Source organism: Heteronotia binoei, chromosome 1, assembly GCF_032191835.1.
Source record: "Heteronotia binoei isolate CCM8104 ecotype False Entrance Well chromosome 1, APGP_CSIRO_Hbin_v1, whole genome shotgun sequence".
NCBI classification, from domain to species: domain Eukaryota; kingdom Metazoa; phylum Chordata; class Lepidosauria; order Squamata; family Gekkonidae; genus Heteronotia; species Heteronotia binoei.
The window spans coordinates 274,773,049-274,792,008 of NC_083223.1; the positions used below are offsets into that span (position 1 = coordinate 274,773,049).

The following is an 18,960-nucleotide window of genomic DNA, read 5'->3' on the forward strand; positions in this document are numbered from 1 at the left end:
GATTCTGATTCAGAGAGAAGGGCGGGGTATAAATTAGGGATGTGCAAAAAAAAATTCGGTAGTACACGGATTTGGAAATATATGGGGGGGGGGGGAAATACAGAATCCCAAATATTTCTGAATTCCATAGTCAGAATAGCCGCATATACGGTAGATGCGTAGCTATTTCCGAATATACGGCCCCATTATACCCAATGGGCCATTGAAATCAATGGCAAATAGGGTATATTTGAAGCCGCCTGGAGGGGAGGGGGTTGGAGGGAGAACCCTCAAATTAACAGGGGACCTGCAGGCGACTCTCCTCTACAAACCCCCCAAGTCCCAAAAAGATTGCGCCAGGGGGTCCAATTCCTGGGGTACCCAAAGCCAAACCTAACTTCACACCAGAGAATCTCTATAGGACCCAAATGCACTATATACATCTATCTACTCTATGAACACTGCCACACAAAACACAATCTGCTCAAGGTCTGCTCTGCAGACCTGGCTGCAGCAAACCCAAAGAACACGGAGAGAGCTGGCCAAGCACAACAAGACTGCTGGTTCTGGGTCTCTCACCCAGGTGCCAGCTCCCCCCCCCCCAAAAAAAAAACAGAACCAGGAAAAGGGACAACAGGAGGAGGCCAAGAAACTCAACTGTTAAAAAGTGGCCTTTTAAACAATGAAAATTAGGCCAAACAGTGACCCCCCAAGAACCAGAACCAGAAGAGAAAAGGAACAACAGCAGCACAACACAGCAGCAACAAATTTATTTATTTATTTAATGATTTATATCCCGCCCTTCCCAACAAGTGGCTCACAACAACAATCAAACACAGAATCCTTTTAAAACAGTAAAAAACTTAACTTTTAACAATACAGGGACTTTACCAACCCCTCCTCCCCCCCAAAAAAACCTTCACCCTAACCCCAAGAAATCCAAGCCACCCAAATCAGGAAAAGTAAAAGGACACTGCACTTTTAAAAGTCCTCTCACTAAAGTAAGATATGGGCAAATTGGCAAAAAACCGCCCCACCCCAGGCCCCCTCCCCCAGCAGAACCCCCTAACCCTAACTCCAAATAAGCTATCCACCACCCAAATCTGGATAAGTAAAGGGACTCTGAGTCTTAAAAAGTCCTTTTACCAACTAAAATAAAAACAAGAACCCCAAGACTGTGTTACCTTAGACGTCTTCTCTACTCCAGGCAAGTCTGGTAAGGCTGAGAGAGAGCAGCAGCAGCTGAGGCCAACGGCCAGCACAGCACAATCTCTCCCTCACACCAACACACACCAACACAGCAGCAATGGAGGCATCCAGCCAGGCATACTTCTAAAAAAGGTTCTCTGGCCCTACAGAGAGCAGTTTCAAAAAATAGCACTGCTCTGTGATTGGCCAGACAACAGTGCTTACTTGGATACCCAAGTAAGCAAAAGATCAAAAGAACAACAATGTTGCTGATGGCTGAGGGATCAGCTACACAACAGCTCTGCAAAGCATGCATTTGCAATGCATTTTGCAAATGCATGCTTTGGATTGGCTGCTGGGGCTCCTCTTCCCCCTCCCCCCCTCCCTGATCCCAGGGAGGCTATGGGAGAGGCGGGAAAAGGCTACCAAAGGTGGGGAAGGAGGCAAGCAGCTCCCCTGATGCTGCAGAAGCCCCTTTCCCACCTTTCCCATGGATTTCTGTATACTTCCGAATATCTATACGAAAGTATACGGGGAGCCATACTCGGCTCCTGCATAATGGGCCCCAATTGGATTCGGCTGTATGTGATTCCTTATACAGCCGAATCAGGGGTGATTCGGAGGGTGATTTGGTTTGGCTGAACCGAATGCACTCCCCTAGTATAAATCTGCAGTTTTCTTCTTCTACATCTGCTGATGTGACTTTGAGTCAGCCACAAGTTCTCTCAAGGCTGTTCTGTTCAAGAGCAGCTTCTGTCAGAGCTCTCTCAGCCCCACCTATCTCACAAGGTGTCTGTTGTGAGGAGGGGAAGGGGAAGGAGATTTGTAAGCCACTCTGAGACACTGTTGGCTAGCAAAGGAAAGGAAAGGTCCGCAGTGCAAGCACCAGTCGTTTTCGACTCTGGGGTGACGTTGCTTTCACAACGTTTTCATGGCAGACTTTTTACGGGGTGGTTTGCCACTGCCTTCCCCAGTCTTTTACACTTTCCCCACAGCAAGCTGGGTACTCATTTTACCGACCTTGAAAGGATGGAAGGCTGAGTCAACCTTGGGCTGGCTACCTGAATCCAGCTTCTGCTGGAATCGAACTCAGGTCGTGAGCAGAGAGTTCAGACCACAGTACTGCAGCACTGCTGTTTTACCACTCTGCGCCACGGGGCTGCTGACTAGCAAAAGGTGGGATATAAATCCAATCTTTGCTCTTCTAGATAGAGTTCAAGGTGTCCCTCCACAAGATCCCTGATGTCCCTATGTCACTTCCGGGTCATGCAGACATGTTGCATTTAATTCCCTATTTGGGGTGGGTGGGTTTTAATACCCTCAGTGGCCAGCAGGCTGGTGGCAGAAAGGTGGGGTCCAAAACCAGGAGATCCCCACTAGGGGATCTGGCATCCATTCCTGACAAGAATATACATAGGGTTATAATTATTTGGAAGATATGACCCTGGGAAATAGGACAATATGAACTCAAGCACTTTTGCACAGGTTTCACCTATTTCCCCTTGTTTTCTAAGAGCTGTGAGATCAAGAAAGCCTTTGACACTCTTGGCCTTGCTCCTTTCCTGCTTCTTTTTGCAACTGTATAGCTTAACTCCTTTTCCATTTTCATTAAAGTTCAATTTGCATTCTAAACCTTTGTGTCTTGGTTTTGTTATTCGAAGCGTCTATGGCGTTCAGCAAGCCCAGAATCACTTCTATCTCTTGGGCTTTTTGTCAAGGGGCTTTTTATAGGCTCCCTTAGAAACTGCCCCATGGCGCAGAGTGGTAAAGCAGCAGTACTGCAGTACTGTGGTCTGAACTCTCTGCTCACGACCTGAGTTCGATTCCGGCGGAAGCTGGGTTCAGGTAGCCGGCCAAGATTGACTCAGCCTTCCATCTTTCCGAGGTCGGTAAAATGAGTACCCAGCTTGCTGGGGAGGGGAAGTGTAAAAGACTGGGGAAGGCAATGGCAAACCACTCCGTAAAAAGTCTGCCGTGAAAACGTTGTGAAAGCAACGTCTCCCCAGAGTCAGAAACAAGACAAGCCAAATTTCAGGAACTGGAGAAGTTACAAAAGGAATTTCAGTATAGCATCTAGTGCCTCTCCCCAAAATACCCCCCAAGTTTCCAAACGATTGGACCAGGGGTTCCAATTCTATGAGCCCCAAAAGAAGGTGCCCCTATCCTTCATTATCTCCTATGGAAGGAAGACATTTAAAAAGGTGTGCTGTCCCTTTAAATGTGATGGCCAGAACTCCCTTGAAGTTCAATTATGCTTGTCACACCCTTGCTCCTGGCTCTGCCCCCAATGTCTCCTGGCTCCACCCCCAAAGTCCCCAGATATTTCTTGAATTGGACTTGGCAACCCTACTCTGGATGAAGAAGACAGCTTTTAGATGTTCTTGAGGTCCTTTCAGTGCTCTTCAGGAAATAGAAAGTCCACAGAGAGGCGTTCCAAACAACAGCTGAAAGCAAATGACTCAGCAGGCTTTGCTGATAAAGACGCAGCACTAGAAGCAGAAGAAGACTCTCTTGGCTGTAGCTGTCAGGACTGGGAACTTCAAAAGAAACGCATCACTTTGTTTCAAAAGTTAATCCGTTTATTCGAGAACTCTGTCCATGGAAGAAACAAGTTGACTCTGATGGCTTCCAAGGCCATCGGTACATTCTTATACATTGGTAACATAAAACAATAAATCTTTTCTCACACTCAGGGAGACGGTTGTCTGTTCCCAGGCCCCTTATCTCCCATCAAGGAGGAAGAACTCCCGCTGTCTTTCTCCGGTCTGCCAGCTTCAAAGGATATATGCAGATGTTTGCCAGGGGTTATCAGTCACCCTTCAATGGGTAGTAGGTATTTGGAATGCAGAGTTACAGGGTTAGTAAAGTTCACAATATGGAGTCAGTTGAGCTAACAGAATATACTCTTGCTAAGCATCTAAGTAAAAGTTACAAGTTCTGACAGTAGCCTCTGACACAGTTGCAGATATATATCCAGAGGCCTGGAATTCCTCTCCTTCGTGCTAATCATTGGGTTGCACAAAACCAGGAAGGATTGAAATGTAAGTTGAGATTTCTGGTACACGCAACCACGGCTGCGAGGATTGTATACGCAAGGCATTGGAAGACACCGCTGATACCCAAGAAAGAAGAATTTGTACAGAAATTCCTCGAAACAGCGGAAATGGACTTCCTCTCAGTAAAACTGATTGAAGGGAACATAAGCCAGCGCAAAGAAGTATGGCAACCTACGTATGATTGGTTGGATAAGGAGGATTAGATAAAACGAGGGAGAGGGGTTAGGTGAAAAAGAGGATTTGTATACATGTAAGATGGTAAATATTAAGGGTCCCGCGGCGCAGAGTGGTAAAGCTGCAGTGCTGCAGTCAGAGCCCGCTGCTCACGACCTGAGTTGGATACCAGCGGAAGCTGGTTCAGGTAGCCGGCTCCAGGTTGACTCAGCCTTTTGAGGTCAGCAAAATGCGTACTCAGCTTGCTGGGGGGAAAGTGTAGAGGACTGGGGAAGGCAATGGCAAACCACCCCGTAAAAAAGTCTGCCGTGAAAACGTGAAAGCAACGTCACCCCAGAGCCGGAAACGACTGGTGCTTGCGCAGTGACCTACCTTTACCCTTACCTTTTTAAGATGGTAAATAACAGACGAAAGCTCTCACCCCCCCCCCAAGTTTTTTGTTTATTTGTAGTTTTGTATTTGGTATTGTCAAATGGGGTTTTTTTGTTCTTTGTTGTTTTGCTGTTGTTGTTGTTTTTCTTTTATGTTGTAAATATTAATTAGAAATAAAAAGGTTTGACCCCCCCCAAAAAAAGATGAAATGTAAGTTGAAGAGATTCAGACATACATAGCGACTCTTTCACCACCCCGCTGTATGTGATAGAGTTATTTCCTCCTTGCTTAGACTTTGGGAGTCCAAGTTATGCCCCCCCACTCCAGGAGGAACTATTTTGCATATTAGGCCACACACCCCTGACATAGCCAGTTTAGCCTTCATGCCTGATTATGGGCTTTCTGGAGTAGTCCCATTGTCCACTGTAGGAAACAGGTTATTAGATTTGATAGTCTGATCCAGTAGGGGCTTCTGCTGTGAATGAACATAAGAGAAGCCATGTTGGATCAGGCCAGTGGCCCATTCAGTCCAACACTCTGTGTCACACAGTGGCCAAAAAAAACCCCAAGTGCCATCAAGAGGTCCACCAGTGGGGCTAGAAGCCCTTCCACTGCCCCCCCCAGCACCAAGAATACCAGACAGAGAGTTCCAACAATAAGCTGTGGCGAATAGCCACTGATGGACCTTTGCTCCATATGCTTATCCATTCCCCTCATGAAGCTGGCTATGTTTGTAGCTGCCACCACCTCCTATGGCAGTGAATTCCACATGTTAATCACCCTTTGGATGAAGAAGTACTTCCTTTTATCCGTTCTAACCCGACTGCTCAGCAATTTCATTGACTGTCTACGAGTTCTTGTATTGTGAGAAAGGGAGAAAAGGACTTCTTTCTCTACCTTCTCTCTCCCATGCATAACCTTGTAAACCTCTATCGTGTCACCCCTCAATCAACGTTTCTCCAAGCTAAAGAGCCCCAAGCGTTTTAAGAAGGAGAAGAAGAAGATATTTGATTTATATCCCGCCCTCCACTCCAAAGAGTCTCAGAGTGGCTCACAATCTCCTTTCCCTTCCTCCCCCACAACAGACCGCCTGTGAGGTGGGTGGGGCTGGAGAGGGCTCTCCCAGAAGCTGCCCTTTCAAGGACAGAGTCTCAGAGCAGTTCACAATCTCCTTTCCCTTCCTCCCCCACAACAGACACCCTGTGAGGCAGATGAAGATACTGGATTTATTCCGCCCTCCACTCCAAAGAGTCTCAGAGTGGCTCACAATCTCCTTTCCCTTCCTCCCCCATAACAGACCCCCTGTGAGGTGGGTGGGGCTGGAGAGGGCTCTCACAGCAGCTGCCCTTTCAAGGACAACCTCTGCCAGAGCGATGACTGACCCAAGGCCATTCCAGCAGGTGCAAGTGGAGGAGTGGGGAATCAAACCCGGTTCTCCCAGATAAGAGTCTGCACACTTAACCACTACACCAAACCGGTTCTTCAACCTTTCTTCATAGGGAATGTGTTCCAATCCTTTAATCATTCCAGTTGCACTTTTTTGCACAATGGAGATCTGAGTCACAGGCCAATTGCTTTAAAAAGGTTTATTAACAGCCAATCTTCAACAATGTTAAAACTTTCCTCTCTTTTATTGTGGTTTACCACCCTGCAGGTAGCGGCTTCCAGATGCCAGCCTTTGAGCAACTCCGCCCTGGCTCCAAACTCATCCAGTCTCTCTGCTGGCTTTGATTGTGCCAAGAGTTTCCCTATTACCTTCAGAGGTTGAGGTTCAGCTGATTCGTTCTGCACCCAAGACAGCCCTCTCCTTCCTCTCCCCTGAGCCACAGTCATTGAGCAATTGGCTAGGTCAACCTAACTTTAACTTTGGACACTCTCACCATCACAGTCGGTTTGGTGTAGTGGTGAAGTGTGCAGACTCTTATCTGGGAGAACCGGGTTTGATTCCCCACTCCTCCACTTGCAGCTGCTGGAAAGGCTTGGGACAGCCATAGCTCTTGTAGGAGTTGTCCTTGAAAGGGCAGCTTCTTGGAGAGCTGGTTTGGTGTAGTGGTGAAGTGTGTGGACTCTTATCCGAGAGAATTGGGTTTGATTCCCCAGTCCTTCACTCGCAGCTGCTGGAATGGCCTTGGGTCAGCCATAGCTACTGCAGGAGCTGTCCTTGAAAGGGCAGCTTCTGGGAGAGCCAGTTTGGTTTAGTGGTTAAGTGTGCGGACTCTTATCCGGGAGAACCGGGTTTGATTCCCCACTCCTCCCCTTGCACCTTCTGGAATGGCTTTGGGTCAGCCATAGCTCTGGCAGCAGTTGTCCTTGAAAGGGCAGCTGCTGTGAGAGCCCTCTCAGCTCCACCCACCTCACAGAGTGTCTGTTGTGGGGGAGGAAGATAAAAGAGATTGTGAGCCGTTCCGAGACTCTGAGATTCAGGGTGGAGGGCGGGATATCAATTCAAAGTCTTCTTCAATTCCGACATATTTATTGATATTGCTGTCTTCCAACACAACAAATGGTATCTAAACCAAGCTGGTTGTTCTTTTCAATTTGTTAATTGCCATAACTTGGTGCTATTTTGCATGCTTAACCACTGCCCACCAGTTTCATTTCATTGTCTGTTGACGTGTGTATGCACACGAAAGCTGACATTCTGAATAAAACTTTGTTGGTCTTAAAGGTGCTACTGGTCTCCAACTTTGTTCTATCGCTTCACACCAAAATGGCTGCCCACCTGGATTTAACCTTGGATGCCCCAGGGCATTTCATAATTAGACCTACCTATGCCTTAGCAAAAAGTATTACAGAATGGAGAAGGGTGGTCCAGGATCTTTTCATGTGGAATCTACTGGTTTTATCTCTGACCTCACACTAAAAGCATCAATTAGCAGGTGACAGGAAAATCTTCTGCCTCAGACACTGGAGACCTGCAGTGGATTTATTCCAATCCAAATTCTTGCGTAAAATTCTGGGCATGCCAAAATGCATCTTTGGGGCTCTTTAGCTTGGAGAAACGTCAACTGGGGTGACATGATAGAGGTTTACAAGATAATGCATGGGATGGAGAAAGTAGAGAAAGAAGTCCTTTTCTCCCTTTCTCACAATACAAGAACTCGTGGGCATTCGATGAAATTGCTGAGCAGACAGGTTAAAACAGATAAAAGGAAGTCCTTCTTCACCCAAAGGGTGATTAACATGTGGAATTCACTGCCACAGAAGGTGGCGACGGCTACAATCATAGACAGCTTCAAAAGGGGGTTAGATAAAAATATGGAGCAGAGATCCATCAGTGGCTATTAGCCACAGTGTGTATATATATGTGTTTGTGTGTGTGTGTGTATATATATATATATTTTTTTTGGGGGGGGGCACTGTGTGACACAGAGTGTTGGACTGGATGGGCCATTGGCCTGATCCAACATGGCTTCTCTTATGTTCTTATGTGACACAGAGTGTTGGATGGATGGACCATTGGCCTGGTCCAGCATGGCTTCTCTTATGTTCTTATGTGACACGGAGTGTTGGACTGGATGGGCCATTGGCCTGGTCCAGCATGGCTTCTCTTATGTTCTTATGTGACACGGAGTGTTGGACTGGATGAGCCACTGGCCTGATCCAACATGGCTTCTCTTCTGTTCTTCTGTGACATAGAGTGTTGGACTGGATGGGCCATTGGCCTGATCCAACATGGCTTCTTTTATGGTTTTACGTGTCCCATATGCAGTTATCTGCTTAGAAACTGGCATGTCTTTAATGGTTACTAGTGCATGGCTCATGACCTTCAAATTCTGGCTACACTTGCACTACAACTCTGAACTGGGGAGCTATATCGCTCAAATGCTCTCTGAATTTAATTTGTCAAATTGGTCGGCCCAAATTGAGAGAAAAATAAAAGCAATGGGTTTATCCCTAGAACTATTGTCCATGCTATCCTTCACCACCGCAGTCCAACAAATTAAAATCAGGTTTCTAGATATTGAGCGCCAAGACCTGTACAGTCTGGCTAAGAAAACTTGTTCCCCACTGAGTTTTGACATCTTTCTTAGTACTGGGAAAATGGCCTCATATCTATCCGTCTTGCAGGTGCCCCAGCGGCGTAGAGCTTTTTCCCTTGCCAGATGCAACGCCATGCCCTCTGCCGTTCTTCAAGGCATATATAACAAGACAGCCTACTCAGTCAGGTACTGTCTCTGTAAGCAAAAATGTGTGGAGTCAGTTCCTCATATTCTTCTTGATTGTAATTTGTATACAAATCTTCGTCACAAGTCTTTACATCCTCTTTTAGTTAGTATGGTTGATTGTTCTGATGCACTTAAGGTCTATAATCTTTTGAACGATACTTCATCTAGTGTCACTGAGAAAGTGGCTAAGTTTCTTTATTCTGTTTTAAAGGCATGCCAGAGGATCTCATAGAAATAGTTTATGTTTATGCTTTTCTTGATGTATATGTATGCAATCATTCCATTTTATCTTTTTTTTAACCAATTTGCTGTGATATATATATCTATATCTATATATTTTATGCCAATAAAGGCTAACTTGACTTAACTTGACAATTGACTTGTGACAAATGTCAGTTCGTCACAGGCCAAAATTCGGTCTCCCTCTATCATTGTCTTTCACCAGCATGCCCGCTATAACAGTTATTGCCGTCTTCTGAAGTTTTGTAGTTGTCTATTCAGGCCTTATTTTGGACAGGAGTTGACAGAGCTCCAGAACCTCTAGATTTTATTGTGGTCTTTCTTTCTTACCCCCCTCCCCGCCCCCCAATAATTACTTCTGGGCTCCGATATTCAAACCTCCTGTGAGAATTCTGCTGAATTTTGAGATTTGACAAATTTTCTAATATTTCCCCCCACAAAAATGAGTGTGTAATCCACTGGTTTAATCTCTGACATCTCACGCTAAAAGCATCAGTTAGTAGGTGACAGGAAAATCTTCTGCCTCAGACACTGGAGACGTGCAGTGGATTTATTCCCCGCCCTTCACTAGCCAAAGGAGTCTCAGAGCAGTTTACAATCTCCTTTGCCTTCCCCTCCCCACAACAGACACCCTGTGGGGTAGGTGGGGCTGAGAGGGCTCTTTTCGAGAACTGCTCTTGAGCAGATCAGCCTTGATAGAACTTGTGGCTGATGCAAGGTCACATCAGCAGGTGCATGTGGCAAATTGGAGAATAGGACCTGAGAGATTATGCTAGACTGGTGGATGAAGCTATAATTTAGGTCTAGATTGGCTTTGCCAAACAATTGGCTTTGCCAAAGATAAATCACCTTTTGTCAAGATAGTGTTTGGACCAGAAACAAAGCGAATAACAAAATTTTATAACCTTCTTTTAAATTTAAAGATGTAAGGTGAGATAGTTAAAGACTGCATGGTCGAGTGGGCCCAAAACTTGGGTCATCATATAGATTTAGAAGTTTGGGAGAAAGTGTGGAAATGTAATATAAAAATGGCAAGAGCAATGAACTTAAAAGAAAATATATATACAATGTTTTATAGATGGCAACTCTGGATAAATGAGCAAAAATATATCATAATATGTCAAATAAATGCTGGAAATGCAAAAATGCAATTGGAACTTTTTACCATATCTGGTTGTTATGTGATAAAACCAAATCTTATTGGAAGATGGTCCATGAGCTATTACAAAAAATTCTGAAAATACAAATCAGACCTCAATCAGAGCTCTTTTTACGAAATATACTACCCGAAGGTTATTCCAGACAGACAAAATTGTTTTTAATACATGCCGTGACTGCAGCTAGAATAATATATGCCAAATACTGGGAACTTCAAGAAATACCAAGAAAGGAGGAACTAATATCTAAGCTTTGAGAATTTGCAGAAATAGATACACTATCAGCCAGATTGAGAGATGCCAATCTCTGTGAAACTAAGAAAATTTGGGAACCGTTATATAACTGGTTATGTTGTGATATATAAACTTCCAAAATTAGTCAATCAAGGCAATTTATGAAAATTTTGCCGTATATAATTATATTCGAGTCGTAGTAGGAGCTTCAAGAGATATTAAGGGCTATTGTACTGTATTATCAAATGAGAAGACCTGTTTGCAGTGAATCTTAAAAGATCATTGACCCTAATGTTGATATGAACTGAGCGTTGTATAAGTAGAAATATTATGAAAATGTTTTAAATTCATGTACCCTTCCATTCCACCTTTCCTTCCATTGCCCTCCCCCATCCCTCTTTACATGGAAATCCAATAAGAACATAAGAGAAGCCATGTTAGATCAGGCCAATGGCCCATCCAGTCCAACATTCTGTGTCACACAGCGGCCAAATATATATATATATATATATATATATATATATATATATATATATATATATATATATATATATATATATATATATACATACATACATACACACACACACTGTGGCTAATAGCCACTGATGGACCTCTGCTCCATATTTTTATCTAACCCCTTCTTGAAGGTGGCTATGCTTGTGGACGCCACCACCTCCTGTGGCAGTGAATTCCACATGTTAATCACCCTTTGGGTGAAGAAGGACTTCCTTTTATAAACCTATTAAACCGAGAATCAAACCTGGTCCTCCCATATAAGAATCTGTGCGCTTAACCACTACACACAACTGGGTCTCAGTAGACGGTGTGTGTGTGTGTGTGTGTGTAAAGTGTTGTCAAGTCACAACCAATTTATGGTGACCCCATAGGGCAGGAGTGGCCAACAGTTGCTCTCCAGATGTTTTTCCCTACAACTCCCATCAACCCCAGCCATTGGTCATGCTGGCTGGGGTTGATGGGAGTTGTAGGCAAAAAAAAATCTGGAGAACTACCGTTGGCCACCCCTGCCCTATGGGGTCACCATAATTAGGAGGGACAGTGGCTCAGTAGTGGAGCATCTGCTTGGTAAGCAGAAGGTCCCAGGTTCAATCCCTGGAATCCCAACTAAAAAGGGTCCAGGCAAATAGCTGTGAAAAACCTCAGTTTGAGACCCTGGAGAGCCACTGCCAGTCTGAGTAGACAAGACTGACTTTGTAGGACCCAGGAGGGTCTGATTCATTGTAAGGCAGCTTCATATGTTCATATATAATCACAGTGACCTGATGGCACTTCACACACACAACGGCTGGAATTCCTCCTCCCCCCCAAATAAAATGGGGAGGGACAGTGGCTCAGTGGTAGAGCATCTGCTTGGTAAGCAGAAGGTCCCAGGTTCAATCCCCAGCATCTCCAAAAAGGGTCCAGGCAAGTAGGCATGAAAATCCTCAGCTTGAGACCCTGGAGAGCCGCTGCCAGTCTAAGACAATACTGACTTTCAAGGCATGTGAGGAACAGAGGAGGTTTCCCATTGTCTTCCTCTGCATAGCAACCTTGGAATTCTGTGGTGGGCTCCATCTATGTAGTAACCAGTGCCAACCTAGTAGGCAGTACTGGCGTTGGTATATCCATGTTTGACTCAGCGTAAGAGATTTTCATTGTTATTGATGGGATAACCTTATTCTTCATTGTATTAGTCCTGCATATTTTTCTTAAAAAGGCGGGGAGTGGGGGAGAGAGAGATAAAAATGGCATTCTTCCCCTATATCCTTCAGGCTTCTTATACTCCACATAGAGACTAAGGACAAATAACACAGAATGAGGGAGTACACTGAGCTGTCCTAAGAAGAAGACCGCCGATTTATACCCCGCCCTATCTGAATCAGAGGCTCAGAGCAGCTTACAATCTCCTTTCTTCCCCCCTCCCCGCCCACAACAGACACCCTGTAAGGTGGGTGGGGCTGAGAGAGCTCTCGCGGCAGTTGACCTTTCAAGGACAACTCCTGTGAGAGCCATGGCTGACTCAAGGCCATTCCAGCAGCTGCAAGTGGAGGAGAGGAGAATCAAACCCTGTTCCCCCAGATAAGAGTCCGCACGCTTAACCACTACACCAACCCGCCTCTAGTTCTATGGCTGGCACATTAGTCTTTTCGGTGCACAGCATCCACAAATCTCAGAGTGTGTACTTTCCCACAGCTCTTTTCTGGCTCAGCACCAAAGAGAAGAAGCCACAAATTAGCCTGTGTTTCTATGATGACAGAAACAACCTTGGAGCCATTCCTCTTTGTCATTGTCTGCACATATTCCTTTTTAAAATAGCTGTAGGTATCTCCAAAGCCAGCTTAAGATGAATCACAAAAAGGGAGAGCTGGCTATAGGTGGCTCAATGGTAGAGCATATCGACTTGGTAAGCAGAAGGTCCCAGGTTCAATCCCCGGCATCTCCAACTAAAAAGGGTCCAGGCAAATAGGTGTGAAACACCTCCGCTTGAGACCCTGGAGAGCCACTGCCAGTCTGAGCAGACAATACTGACTTTGATGGACCCAGGGTCTGATTCAGTAGAAGGCAGCTTCATAGAATCATAGAGTTGTAAGGGACCTCTAGGGTCATCTAGTCCAGCCCCTGCACAATGCAGGAAACTAACAAAAACCTCCCCCTAAATTCACAGGATCTTCATTGCTGTCAGATGGCCATCTAGCCTCTGTTTAAAAACCTCCAAGGAAGGAGAGCCCACCTCCCGAGGAAGCCTGTTCCACTGAGGAAACGCTCTAACGGTCAGGAAGTTCTTCCTAATGTTGAGCCGGAAATTCTTTTGATTTAATTTCAACCCATTGGTTCTGCTCCTACCTTCCGGGGCCACAGAAAATAATTCCACACCATCCTCTAGATGACCGCCCTTTAAGTACTTGAAGATGGTGATAATATCACCTCTCAGCCACCTCCTCTCCAGGCTAAACATCACCAGCTCCTTCAACCTTTCCTCATAGGACTTGGTCTCCAGACCCCTCACCATCTTCATCACCCTCCTCTGACCCCATTCCAGCTTGTCTATATCCTCCTTAAAATGTGGTTCCCAAAACTGAACACAATACTCCAGATGAGGTCTTACCAGAGCAGAATAAAGTGATACCATCACATCACGTGATCTGGACACTATACTTCTGTTGATACAGCCCAAAATTGCATTTCCTTTTTTAGCCACCGCATCACACTGTTGACTCATGTTCAGTGTATGATCCACTACGACCCCTAGATCCTTTTCACACATACTACTGCTAAGACAAGTCTCCCCCATCCAATAACCATGCATTGGATTTTTCCTACCTAAATGCAGAACTTTACATTTATCCCTGTTAAAATTCATTTTATTCATTTTAGCCCAGTTTTCCAGCTTGTCAGGGTCATCCTGTATCCTGTTTCTGTCTTCTTCTGTGTTTGCAATCCCTCCCAATTTAGTATCATCTGCAAATTTAATAAGCATTCCCTCAACTCCTTCATTCTGTTGAACAAAACAAGTCCCAGGACAGATCCTTGAGGCACTCCACTTGTCACTCCTCTCCAAGAGGATGAGGAACCATTCACAAGCACTCTTTGGGTGCGATCTGCCAACCAGTTACAGATCCACCTAACGGTAACAGGATCCAAACCACATTTTGTCAACTTGTCAACAAAGATAGTATGTGGAACCTTATCAAAAGCCTTACTGAAATCAAGATAAATGATTTCTGCAGCATTCCCCTGATCCAACAAGGTAGTCACTTTCTCAAAGATAGAGATCAGGTTAGTCTGACATGACTTGTTCTTGAGAAAACCATGCTGGCTCTTAGGAATCACAACCATTCTTTCTAAATGTTCCAGGACCGACTGTTTGATTATTTGTTCTAAAACTTTTCCAGGTATAGACGTCAAGCTGACGGGTCAGTAGTTACCTGGATCCCCTTTTTTCTTCTTCTTGAAGATGGGGACAACATTCAACATATGTTCATATGTGGTAAACTCTTGTCATTTTGAGGATCAAAACCACGACACAAAGGTTAGAATGCAGATTAAGCTTTAATGAAAACAGAAAGAAGTAAAATATTCGCAGAAGAAGCAGGAAGGTAACAAGACAAAGAATATCAACATTCTTAGATTTTTAGCTTTCAGAAAACAAAAGAGGCGATAGGGACTGACGTCCACTGAAAATGCAAAAGTTCTTGGCGTCAAGTATGTTTCCACGAGTTTAGCTTTTTGAACTCATCATTGGATCTCGTCTTCAAATTCCTGGTCATTAACATGACAATGGATTGGTTCTGCTCAAGTTCAACGCAGGGATCAACAGATACTGGCACGACGTCCCAGCAGAGCCCTGTTCCCAAGGAATCTACCCTGTCTTAGCCCTAAGCGAGAACCCCACCCCCAGCCACCATAAAGGCCTCCTAGCCCCCCATAGTAGCTTGATCCTGCCACCCCAGTACCACTAATGGCACATGGAGCATTGCCTCCAACAGTTACTGGTTCCCCAGTGGCAGAGAGGATGGGTCCTGGGAGGGTCATGACCACGGCTGGTGGCTGGACCACGACTTCTGCTGGTGGGATCTGGTTGATGCAGGAAGGGATGACTCCAGCTAGGGTTCCAAGACTGCCAGAAGTTTCAGCTATGGCAGGACCATGGGCCCAGCCGAGGCCATAGCCATGACCATAACCTAGACCTCCATGTGCCAGGCCAAGACCTCCATAGCCATAGCCAAGACCTCCATATCCACAGCCAAGACCATCCCAGCCGCGGTGTGCTGATCCAAAGCCAACTGTTGGGGTGGAGGCAACAGATGGGACAGCGAACTCTGGACCACAGTAGCCAGTCATTTTTGGGTGGAGGTGTATCTGAAACAAAACATAAGGAGATAGCGGTTGTGACTGTTATTTTTTTTAATGTTTCATCCTTCTTGATGCCCTCCAGCCTTGCCATTTATAAATCTTCAGTTTAACTCTCAGAGCCCCATGGCACAGAGTGGTAAAGCTGCAGTACTGCAATCGGAGCCCTCAGCTCACGACCTGAGTTCAATCCCAGCGGAAGCTGGTTCAGGTAGCCGGCTCCAGGTTGACTCAGTCTTCCATCCTTCCAATTCCATCCTTATTTGATTTATATCCCACCCTACCCCACCAAAGCGGGCTCAGGGCGGCTTGGATTTTGGATATTATATTGGATTTATATCCTGCCCTCCACTCTGAAGAGTCTCAGAGCGGCTCACAATCTCCTTTCCCTTCCTCCCCCACAATAGAAACCCTGTGAGGTAGATGAAGATATTGGATTTATATCCCGCCCTCCACTCCAAATCTCAGAGTCTCAAAGCAGCTCACAATCTCCTTTACCTTCCTCCCCCGCAACGGACGCCCTGTGAGGTAGGTGGGGCTGAGAGGGCTCTCACAGCAGCTGCCCTTTCAAGGACATATGGACATATGAAGCTGCCTTCTACTGAATCAGACTCTCAGTCCATCAAAGACAGTCTTGTCTACTCAGACTGGCAGCGGCTCTCCAGGTTCTCAAGCTGAGGTTTTTCACGCCTATCTGCCTGGACCCTTTTTAGTTGGAGATGCCAGGGATTGAACCTGAGACCTTCTGATTACCAAGCAGATGCTCTACCACTGAGCCACCGTCCCTCCCCTAAAGGACAGTTCTGCAAGAGCTATAGCTGACCCAAGGCCATTCCAGCAGCTGCAAGTGGAGGAGTGGGGAATCAAATCCGGTTCTCCCAGATAAGAGTCCACGCACTTAACTTCTACAACAAACTGGCTCTCTCTAATATGGATTTTATCTCTCTGAAGGATAGAAATTTTCATCTATTCTACCCTGCTATACTATGGATTTTATCTTTCTGCCAGTTTGGAGCAATCCTGAGGATTGCTGGTGCCCCTAGAATTGGAACTGGACAGAAGTCGGGATCCTCAGCTAATGAGTTCAACAAAGGCACACCAAAACATGAGCTGTTATTCTAACATGACTTAACTGCAGTCAGGGCTTTTCTTGGAGAAAAAGTCTAGCAGGAACTCATTAGGCCACACCCCCTGGTGCCAAGCCAGCCGGAACTGCGTTGCTGTGTGTTTCTGCTCAGAAAAAGCCCTGTCTGCAGTGCTTTTTTTAGGATATCTTCTCAGCTATCCTTGAAGGAGACCAGTTTCAGACTATTGCCAAGTGGCCAACTCCAGGCTAAAAAATTCCCGGAGATTGGAGGATGGGCCTTTGTGAGGTGGAGTTTGGAAAGGAGGAGGATCTCAGTGGGGACATCATTCCATACAAGCCACCCTCAGAAGCTGTCCTTTCCATCAAGGGATCTGATCTCTGTAGTCTGGAGATCGTTAGTAATTCCAGGAGGTCTTCAGAACCTGCCCGGTGATTGGCATTCTGAGAATGTATCCTTCCCACGCATCAAGAAAGGCGTGGGTATAAGAACACTGCAGCACAAATCCCATGTTTGAAGTTCAACAGAACTTCAACATTTAACCAAACATAATTAATTTAGCTCCGCTTAGAGACTCTGACTCACAGTATCTAGCCAAAGATTTGTAAAATCCTGGCCAGAGGATTAGAACATAAGAACATAAGAGAAGCCATGTTGGATCAGGCCAACGGCCCATCCAGTCCAACACTCTGTGTCACACAGTGGCCAAAAAACCCAGGTGCCATCAGGAGGTCCACCAGTGGGGCCAGGACACTAGAAGCCCTCCCACTGTTGCCCCACCCCAAGAATCAAGAAGACAGAGCATCCCTGCCCCAGACATAGGAACATAAGAGAAGCCATGTTGGATCAGGCCCACCCAGTCCAACACTCTGTCACACAGAGGCCAAAACCCCCCAAGTGCTATCAGGACGTCCACCAGTGGGGTCAGGACACTAGAAGCCCTCCCACTGTGCCCCCCCCCAAGCACCAAGAATACAGAGCATCACTGCCCCAGACAGAGAGTTCCAACAATTCACTGTGGCTAAGAGCCACTGATGGACCTCTGCTCCATATGTTTATCCAATCCCCTCTTGAAGCTAGCTATGCTTATAGCAACCGCCACCACCTCCTGTATTTACTGGCCCACTGATACCATCTTCTAAAAGAATGACTGGTGCCTATGAAGCAACAAAACCCCATCTTCAAAAATCAAGATATTTCAGAGAAATCACAAAGGGCCACCAAATTTACCCCACCATGTTCACCCACCAAAGGAAGACTGATTCCTCATAAAAGGTTAACACAAGGCATTGTGCCTTCCTCCCATCCTTTCAAGCCCCAAGACCTTCCTCTCAAGCCACATGACCCCGAAAGCCCTCCAAGATGGGCTTGTTGAATCCCTTCAACCTGAGCCAAAAGACCAGGCTTGTGCTTCAAAACCAGGGGAAAAAAATACAGCCCTCTTAAGCAATCCTTCCTCCTCTTACATTCTGCTCTGACACAGTTGCCCTTTTGATCCTCATCTCTTGGAACCTTCTCCTGCCCTATTGTCTTCCAGATGTGCTATGTTCTTCTCTCTTCCCCCCAGAGCCAGCCCTAGACTCTCTGGCACCCTAATTCCCCGCTCCCCCAGGCTAATTCCCCCCTCCCCCACACTGATAACATCACTGAATCACATGGGGACCACCCAGTGTGGCACCCCCAGGAGGGTGTTGCCTTAGACAATCAACTACTTTGCCGAATGGCAGGGACGGCACTGCTTCCCCGCCACTTCTTTCAGCCTGCTGAACTATCATGTTACCCAACCACCTCTCCGTCCCCAACAAAACTTAACTCAGATTGTCTCACCAAAGAGCAGAAGTCAAGAGATGTAAGGAGAATCCGGTGAAGCTGTTGGAAGATCCCTCTCCAGAGAGCCTTTTTATACCATCAGGTCTGTACCCCCTGGTGGCCCCTCAATGAGCTTGGATCCACCCTCTTGTGCCGGAGGCTTTAATTTGCATGTGACCCAGACTAATTGGTGCACAACATCAAAATGCTTTAATAAGTTACAAACGTTAACCAAAGGAGTTAATTGACCATCCGCTCCAGACAAAGCTTCTTATAATTTCAAATACTTTGATCTTCTTATTTTCATTCTTCGGCAAAAAAACATTTGGCTTGCTTGCTCTTTCTCAGCAGTTATAGTCACGGAGGTTCTGATGATTGCCTTTGTTTGCGTTGGAATATCTGAATTAAGCACGTTCCTTTCCCAAAATGTTATCTCTTTGCAGGGAACAGGAACTGGGTGGTATAAAAATTGAAATACATACATACATACATACAATGATTTCATAAGACTATAAGAGGAGCCATGTTGGATCAGGCCAATGGTCCATCCAGTCCAACACTCTGTGTCACACAGTGGCCCAAAAACCCAAGTGCCATCAAGAGGTCCACCAGTGGGGCAAGAAACCCTTCCACTGTGCCCCCTCCC

General features: G+C 45.8%; 1 protein-coding gene across 1 annotated transcript; it reads right to left on the bottom strand.

The window, feature by feature from the left end:
• Window positions 1–14,868: 14,868 nt before the first annotated feature.
• Window positions 14,869–15,425, bottom strand: LOC132588619 (cuticle protein 64-like). The gene has a single exon (XM_060261055.1). The coding sequence runs from the start codon at window positions 15,409–15,411 to the stop codon at window positions 14,881–14,883; it is 531 nt and encodes a 176-aa protein (XP_060117038.1). The 5' UTR covers window positions 15,412–15,425; the 3' UTR covers window positions 14,869–14,880.
• Between the last annotated feature and the right edge of the window lie 3,535 nt (window positions 15,426–18,960).